Below are 8,302 nucleotides of genomic sequence, written 5' to 3'. Positions count from 1 at the left end.
GCTCAGGGGCTGCTTCAGGGCGGTTTTTCCTTTCCCAGAGCAGTTGCCTCCGGTAGCGTCTTGTCCCATCTGTAAATTTGTTTCTCGCATGGGCTTTATCCACCCTAGGTTTGTTTCTGGCATTCCTTCTTGTATAAAGAGGGTTCCCAGGATCACAAGTAAATAAAAAACCCCAGAGGAATTAAAAAAAAAGGATATAGGGCTTTTATAGATCACTCGGCAAACGTTTTGAGCAATGCCCATTGCTGTAGATACAGGTAAGGCATTCAGGCAGATTTAAGCACAAAATATCAAGTGTAAGTGCCAACATAATGTATATACACTAGTATGAAAGAGCTAGATAATTCCAAAGGAGCTTGAGCTCACAAAAGTCACAGTAATGTGTAAGGAAAAACAATGAATCGCTTTCCCCCCCCCCTTTTTTTTTAAGATTTAGCATTATTGAGTTCACCTTGCTTAACTAACGCACAGGTTACCTTCTCTGAACCTGTTCCCAAGACTCACGTTTCATTTGAAACAATTTCCTGAAGTTCTGTGAAATGGGGCTGCTTCTTTCCAACACGGAAAAAACATGCAACTTATCTGGCTGCTACGAAAACTTTTGTCCTACGCAGGTTACGACCGATACTACAATAAATACATCAATGTCAAGAAAGGGGGCCTCGGCGGTATCTCCATGTTGCTTGCTGGTTATGTTGTTGTCAGCTACATCTGGAGCTACAGTCATCTGAGTAAGTACAAGCAGCACGGCCGAGTGCGTGTAGTGCAGCTTGGAAGGTTGCTTGAGGCAACAAAACCAATCTGCTGCTCCTTCTAGAAATAAAATGAAAGACTGCTAACCAATGCTGCAAACTTTTTTTAGCCATACAGAACTTAAATGCTTTTAGTAAGTTACTAGATGGCCAATATTTTCTTAGTGATCTTGTTGCCTGACAGTACTTAGAACCTACATGCTCAGATTATTTTTTTTAGAGTGCATTCTTGTAATTTCAGGTATGGTGTTGCTTTTTTTCTCTCGTGTCTTCAGTAAAAATTAACTTGCTTTGCTTTGAACGGTACAGAGCATGATCGGCACAGGAAGTACCACTGAGACGTGAATTTCAGAAAACGAAGGTAGAGCTCTTGAACAGACTTGGCTACTGGAACAGTTACCAAGACTGAAGACGTCTGAGCTACTCATATTAAAATCTGTATTATTATGACCAATAATAAAGTGCATACACTTTACACTGACTGAGCTGATGCTCCTAACTGACATGTTAATTGTACTGTGCAAGAGAGTTTGTCTTCTTAAGAGTTTCACCCCTCAAGGATGGGGGTTTGGAGATGGTTGGGAGGGTGTCTGCTGCCTGGGTTCTGTTATTAACCAGGGAAATAATTACAGTTGATTCCCCTTTCACTGTTCAGTGAGAGTAAAAAGCAAGAGATCTCTACTTAATGGCTGTTACGTACAGGTTGGACAACTAGCTGAAAGGATGGATGTGATTTGAAAGAACAGTACCTGAGCATTAGGTGGTTTGTTGGCATGGCCACGTGTTTCTGATGTCAGGCTGACATGGGGAGCTGTAGGTTGTTTGGGCAGGTTCCCATCGTTGCAGAGCACTGAGATGATGATAACAGGTTTAAAGATGCCTGCAACTCATTCTGTCACTTCTTTCTGATAACCCTACCTATTTTCATTGCTAAAAGAAGCTAGGAAGTTACTCTGAATGGGTATAAGATTAGAAGAGTATAACAAAGCTCCATGAAATTCAACCAAAGGAGGACTTTGTTTCTTGACTTAAAGGCAACGATGAGAAGTCAGGCAGGAGACAACGTGGGCACAAGTGCACCTTAAAGGCACACGGGTGGCTCTAGCTCCAGCCGATGACCTTCCCCTGATGATGATGATGCATGTCTGATGATGCACATCCCCTGTCACAACCCTGCCTGCTGTCGCTGCAGCTGCGTGCTGCAGGTACAACTCGCACAATGCACTTCCAAAGAGGAGGAAAAACCACTTCTTAAGGGTTAAAGAAGAATCTCTCAAGAGCTTCAGTTTGGAAAAACAGCTAGGAAATTTTGGAATATCTGTTCAAGTAGAGAAGCCTGTAAACTTCTGAACAAGATGGGGAAGGGAGCAGCCCCTCAAGCATTTTAGTTCCCTGTCCGTGTGCCTCGTTACAGAGAGCTCGGCTCGGTGTCTGGCCACTGTTCAGGTTCTGGGAGCACAACTTGTTATGAGAAGTGTCTCACCATAGTCACTTAGACCCGAAACTTCTACTTTGACTGACTCCAGCTCTCCAGAGTGAAATAACCACAGTCACTCAAAAAAACACAGACTGAATTCACTTCTCTTAAACCAGTCATATTGCCTTGTTCTTAAAAAAAATAAATTCACAGCCAGTTTTTCCCATCAGTACATTTCAATAAAAACAAAGTATAAAGGCAGTCAACAAATGAGAGATGGGTTAGAATCAATAAGGCTCACGTTGTGGGTGCAATTTTTTTGTTTTTAATTCACATTTTTATCATTGGCCCTTTTGAAATAGTCTTCTCACAAAACGAATGGGTTTTGGCTTGCAAAAATTGCTCTCAGAAGAACACCACTTTTAAAGGCCATGTTCCGTAAGAATATACATCTCCACTTCTTGGTCGTCTTTAGGCTCTGGAAATACCTGCTCAGTGTGAGGTGGATGATGGGGGGGAGCTGAGATATGGCTCTTCTATTCCTACTCTTCAAGCCGTGTTCATTTCCCTCCTTGCTTTTTTGCAAATAGAAAAGGAGCACAGATGCAGCTTTCCTGCATTGTCTGGCTAACCATGGAGACACCAATTTATTCTCCCCTTGACCGGTTCTCACCCAGAAGATTAATTTCTAACCTTCAGTGTAGCAAGAAGCACAGAAACAAAGCAAGCGGATGAGAATTTTACAGCCTGATGTACGTGACACGTTAAGTCAGGCACCAGAACAAGCTTACCGACTACAACAGGCTGGACCTGGGAACACGACTTTGCTTTTTAAGAGCTACAGGACCGCAGAATCCCTGCTTCCTCACTGAAGGGAAGGCATTTCAAGTATTAGTTTTCCCAGTCAGTCTTCCTGCTTTCACAGGGAGGGCTGAAACGCTGCAGGTTCTCCAAAGAGAAGTGGGAAACACTTTAAAGGAACACTGGCGTTAAGGTGTGTTTACGTAGAGTGCTGCATCGGTGAGGGGGTTGCGGTATTTATTGGCTTTTAGATCTACCTTTCAGCAGGGCTCAATGAAAACAGGCGGAGGCCAAAATCTCTTTTAAAAAGGTTAAAACATAAAAAAAAGTTGTGGACAATTACAAAAATGTTGCTTAGCAGCAGCCAGCCTCTGACCAGTTCTTTCAGTAATGGCATTAAAAAACAACCTGATTAATAGTTCCAGATATAGTGCTAGGCAGAAACCTTTTCTCAGTGTTAACAGCTCCCTTGCACTCTTCATTCCGCTCTTTTCACTGTCCACTGAGAAAGGCCAGATGTCCTTTGGTGCATCTGTTGGCATAATGACCTTTTTCACCACACTAAAAGAGAAAAGGAGAGAGGAATTATTATACAGTTACAGCTTTTTTTTTTTTTCCTTTCCTCTAGCTGCCTTTATTAAGGTAGCTGGCAGCTATTCTGATTTGGCGGCATTTCCTCCTATGGAAGACACAGCATTTAGCAGGTGAAATGAAACACAGTGTCACAAGGGATACGATTTATGGGTTATTTCCAGTCCTTGGAGCAGAAGCTGCATCTGTGCTGGGAGCAACATGGCACCACGTTATCATAACACACTACAAAGGACAGTGCTCTCGGTGCACCGCTACGAAAAACAAAGGGCAGTAACACACAAGAATTTCAGTGTTCGAGGCTTCTGAGACTACTCCATCTGATACGCACTACATCCGAGATCTGTGGGGACTCTCCTGACCAGCTCTCCCAAATTAGACAGAGAAAAGTCCATCTGAACACCCTCTGCTTTCCCTCCTCGTCCCTCCCCTCTGAATTACCTTGTAGCAGGTGACCTGCTCCAGCGGCCGGGGTCCTCTGTTCCCACTGTTGTTATTTTGAGACTGCATGACTCCAATGACTTGGGGCGTCCTCTGTTGGTTAGGAGAAGAGTTTTGACTCGTTAAGTGCATCGAGGATAAAGATCTTTATGGTTGTTATTTTGTTGAGAAGGGAAAAGAGCACCCCATATATCAAATGATCAATTTTCCTCCAAATCTGTGTGGGTGCTCTGCCAGCTGGAGCACCAGAGAGAAGAAATCAAGCACTGAGGTTTACAAAGCCCAGAGATCCTGCTTTTCTCCGGAAAGCAGATTTAGAGAGTAGGTTTAGGCTGCTAAAATATCATTGCCATCACCAAGAGATGTCACGCTGATTACAAAAACTGGCAGACTGCCGCACAACCACGTATGATTTGTTTCTGTGTAACGTGGGAGTGTTCTGTGACTAGATCTCCACATAAACTTGGAGCAGCTGTAGGACTTTCATCACTATAACGGCCCTCGGGGCTGCTCAGTGCTTAGTTCTTGTGTCGCACCCTCCCTTCTAGGCAAGCTGTCCAAGCAACAGAACTGCCATCGCTGGCCCCTGAGCCGGAGGACAGTACTAACGACCAAGAAGGTTAACGCGAGGGGAGAAACAGAGCAAAGCAAAACACCCCAGTCCCAGGATGAAGGCAGCAGCAGTCCATTGTGATCAGGTGGTGGACATTAGAGGGCTGGGAGGAGGAGAAAGAAAGGACGGTGCTTTGCAGTTTATTAGGATTTGTCTCTAAGTTCTTAATTACAAAAGACTATCACACCCTGTTGTAAAATAGGAAAGATTTTCCTTGTTCAGTGAGTATTTCTCCAAGACTTTCCACCAAGCCAGATCCAAGAGCCTAGATTCCCAGTTTTGACCACTAGAAAATGCACCTTCTTTTAAAGCCCTTTGGGAAACACTTTGAGGGTGGGTGTGTAGGGGAGAGCAGGGGAACTGTGTACCTTTTGTTGTGTTTGTGTCGGTTGAGGCAGTGGTGGTTGCTCTGTGGTTCCCATTGGCAGTTCAAACCGAGGGCTGGTTTAGATGGAAACAAGAAAATTGATTCTCAAATCACATGCCAACATCTTACCATCAGCTCAGTCAAGTAACTCCAGGCAGCGGAACGAATACTCAGCCAATTAAATTTGTCTCACAGGAAATAGACCTCTCCCTCCCCACTTCTCTTTGTGTTCTGATGCTCAGCAATTATGTGTATGGAAACAGCAGTCCAGTAGGTAGCACAGTCCTCTAGCTGTAAACTCCTCTGGAATGTAAAACCATGTGATCTCACCGCACTGATGGCCTCCGATCACCCCTCTCAAGCCTTACGGTAACTCCCTGAAGAGGCCCTGCCCCATATCTTCATATCGGTCCAATAAACTAAACCTTGGCCAAATCTCCAAAGCCATTGGGAAGCACTGGAGCACCCTTGTTTGACATATACCGGATATCAAGGGAAACACAAGCTGACAGAACGAGCCGGGAAGCATACTCACTGCATGAATTTACAGGTAGGCCCCTCTGGACAGAATCCCACTAGGTAATTCACACAAATGACCCTTCGAGTGTGTCGGTGTCTGCAGAGCGGACCTGCAAGACAAAGCTCGGTATTTCACGTTCCACGTATACGTAATCCAGCCCTCGGGAGTAGCAGGTACACAAGCAGATCGTGCAAAGGAAGAAGAGCAACACAGTAGCCTTGATTTAGAGCCACAGAAGCAGCACCTGCGAGACGTACGTACCATGTTTACAGAAGCCTCTGTCATACCAGGGACAGTCTTTGATCTTAGACTCCGGGTCAATGTGCAAGAATGGACATTCTTTGTTACTGCATTCCCCTGTACCAACAGCAAACACATTTCTTAGTCAAGTGCTTAGGTTTGAGATTAAACGACTCTCAAAATATTACCTGGATCATGTAGCTCCCACAAAACTGTTACCAACATTTATAAGCTCAGGCACAACAGTCTTGCTGCCTGCCTTAACCTGGATGAACACTGAGGACTCGCTCCCAGTGAGTAAAGTTCCACCAGACTGGATTATTTATGTGTGCTTTTAAAAGCAATGAGGAAACGAAATTTGAAAGAGCAGCCATGATAACAAACCCCAAACATTTAGTGCACCAGAAGCGTGGAGAAACTACAAATTGCGCACTAACCTCAGTCCAAGGAAACCTACAAGACTGTAAGTTTCTGGCAGCAAGTTGCCTCATTATGTCCAGATCTCCAGAGCTGGAAAGCAAGTGCATAAAAGTTTTGCACCCCCATGCCCTCTGCTGCTCATCAACTCCCCAAAATAAGAGTCATGCAAAGACCAACTGCTCAGCCTACTCATCTCAAACCTAAAGTAGAACAAAAGGCCTAAAATTCCAGTAAAAACTTCCAACTTCCTCCCTCTTCCCCCAGGGAACAAGCTCTTGAGAGAAAAGACATCTACAGTGCGTCACAGATTTAGGGGGATAATAAGGCAGAGGACTAAGCAGACCAGAAAAATTAGAATCTAACAAAATCATCAGACACAGAAGAACTGCAACTCTCTGAAAACAGATGAGAGGGATGTACCAGGATCCTCTTCACCAGATTCCCATGTCAGCAAGGAATGCTAAGTAGGAGCTACAAAGCCCCTTACCAAATTTGGAATAGAAGTAACACTCAGGCATCTTGGTCATGTCATACTCGTGCAGAAACTCGCACTGGTCTCCCTTTTTGCACAGTCCTCGTAGCCAGTGTTTGCAAACAACTGTCTTTTCCCCACTGATGTGTCGGAATGGGCACATGCCTCCTGAAGGAGCAAGAAGGGGAAAAAGAACAATTAAAAGGCACAGGGCAATAGCAGCTCTTTGTTCCCGTCCGCAAGAAGAGTTTCAGAAAAGAGCACTTTTCTTAGGAACTCAGCTTTCAACGGCAATAACAAAAACAGGAGTTCCAGACAAGTCCTATATTACCCTCTAATGAGCAACGTAGTCTCCAGCTGTTAATCCTGGCAACGTCAAAACACAGCAAAGCCTGCGTGTGGTAAGTTCAAGCCTTCCTTTACCAGCAGCTTTGCTTATTCACCTCTCAACTTCTTAAAAAAATATCATTATTTCACAATTGCTGCAGTTATTCCAACGTCCTTCAGTTTCACGCTCTATCTAGGTTATCCTCTCATCTTTACAAAGAAGAAGAGCACCACAGACAGTGCTAGAACATCTAGTTTCCCACCCCCGTGAGTACAATTTACATTCAAAATATTACTTGCCTTTTCCACAGGCCGCTTTTAAAAAAAATTCACAGACAGCTGCACCTGATTCTGTGGAGAGAAAAAACATAATTAATTTTAACAAAATTTCATGGCAATTTTTAAAATATTTCCTTCCCCAGAAAGACAATCTGGTCCTCGGCATTAAAGGAAAAGCAACGTTTTGGGTTGTGGAATTTTCTTTCCTGCCTACGTTCCTCATTCAAGCCTGGCCCTTGCAAACGTTTGTATTCGTGCGGGTCACCAAGGCAATTTTGCAGATATTTTTGTGCTTGTTTTGCTTTTCAGATATTTAGGTTTTGTTGACTGAGTTCTCCTCTGCTGTTAAGTCAATTGTGTTGGTGAACCCTGCATAAGGTCCTGGCAACGAGAATCTTATATTTTTTGACCAGAACTGCCTGAAACAACCATCAGTGTGTTATCCCTTGCTGATCCTGACCAACAGGAGGACAACATTCAAGCCAGTTAAAACACAAGTTTAGTAGCCCAGCCAGAAAATTTCAGCGATCGCCGAGCCCCCTGAGACTACCTGTATCAGAATATCAGGCTGGAGAAAACGTTTTAGAGGCAAGGCCACAGATATACTTAAATGAGGTCTCCCTGACATCAAAACACCTCATCTGTCAACAGGGAATGAAGGAAAATAACAAAGTACTGGGCAGGAGAGTGATGTTTATTCACGATAACACCTCGACTTTAATTCCCCAGGCTGGCAGGGTACTAACTACAGCTTTCAATAAGCAAGAAAAGAAGACAGAAATGGATTAGGACAGAAACTTCATAAAGAGAGCAAAAATTAAGTGGATCTAAGGGTAAAACTTGAGCAAGGCGTTCAGATCCCCAGAAACCTCCCTCCCACCACCATCCACCCCTCCTCGGCCCAGCCAAACCCTGACGAGAGCCCGACCGCGGCCCCATCCCCCGCTCCGAGGGATATCGCCCCAAGAGCCGACCCCGATTCCTTCGCCGCGGTGCTGAGGGCCCCTCCCGCTTCCCCCCTTCCCCCTCCACGCACTGTCCATCCCGGGAAAGGGCAACGGC

At 44.6% G+C, this 8,302-nt stretch overlaps 2 protein-coding genes across 2 annotated transcripts; one reads left to right on the top strand and one right to left on the bottom strand.

Annotated features, from left to right (window-relative positions):
- Positions 1-235: 235 nt before the first annotated feature.
- ATP5J2 (ATP synthase, H+ transporting, mitochondrial Fo complex, subunit F2) lies at positions 236-1,090 on the top strand. The gene is made up of 3 exons (XM_009870668.1): positions 236-257; positions 615-731; positions 1,062-1,090. The coding sequence occupies exons 1-3, from the start codon at positions 236-238 to the stop codon at positions 1,088-1,090; spliced, it is 168 nt and encodes a 55-aa protein (XP_009868970.1).
- A 1,303-nt stretch (positions 1,091-2,393) lies between these two features.
- On the bottom strand, positions 2,394-8,296 carry CPSF4 (cleavage and polyadenylation specific factor 4, 30kDa). The gene is made up of 8 exons (XM_009870667.1): positions 8,277-8,296; positions 7,262-7,312; positions 6,650-6,802; positions 5,764-5,859; positions 5,518-5,611; positions 4,984-5,056; positions 4,003-4,095; positions 2,394-3,531 (listed from the first exon to the last, which is right to left on the bottom strand). Exons 1-8 carry the CDS (start codon positions 8,281-8,283, stop codon positions 3,463-3,465), a joined length of 636 nt encoding a protein of 211 aa, XP_009868969.1. The 5' UTR covers positions 8,284-8,296; the 3' UTR covers positions 2,394-3,462.
- Between the last annotated feature and the right edge of the window lie 6 nt (positions 8,297-8,302).

This window comes from Apaloderma vittatum, unplaced genomic scaffold (assembly GCF_000703405.1).
Source record: "Apaloderma vittatum isolate BGI_N311 unplaced genomic scaffold, ASM70340v1 Scaffold38635, whole genome shotgun sequence".
Taxonomy (NCBI): domain Eukaryota; kingdom Metazoa; phylum Chordata; class Aves; order Trogoniformes; family Trogonidae; genus Apaloderma; species Apaloderma vittatum.
Note: the sequence above shows the minus strand (reverse complement) of the source record. Positions and strands in the feature narration are given on the sequence as shown.

What these genes read in the sequence shown, in the direction of transcription:
- ATP5J2 (XM_009870668.1), top strand. Translation starts at nt 236, where the DNA reads ATGCCCATTGCTGTAGATACAG. An exon ending in GCCCATTGCTGTAGATACAG is followed by an intron (nt 258 to 614) that starts GTAAGGCATTCA and finishes TGTCCTACGCAG; the next exon opens with GTTACGACCGATACTACAAT. An exon ending in CTGGAGCTACAGTCATCTGA is followed by an intron (nt 732 to 1,061) that starts GTAAGTACAAGC and finishes TGAACGGTACAG; the next exon opens with AGCATGATCGGCACAGGAAG.
- CPSF4 (XM_009870667.1), bottom strand. An exon ending in CCTACCTGTAAATTCATGCA is followed by an intron (nt 5,057 to 5,517) that starts GTGAGTATGCTT and finishes CATCTAAACCAG; the next exon opens with CCCTCGGTTTGAACTGCCAA. An exon ending in AGCAGGTCACCTGCTACAAG is followed by an intron (nt 3,532 to 4,002) that starts GTAATTCAGAGG and finishes TTTCTCTTTTAG; the next exon opens with TGTGGTGAAAAAGGTCATTA.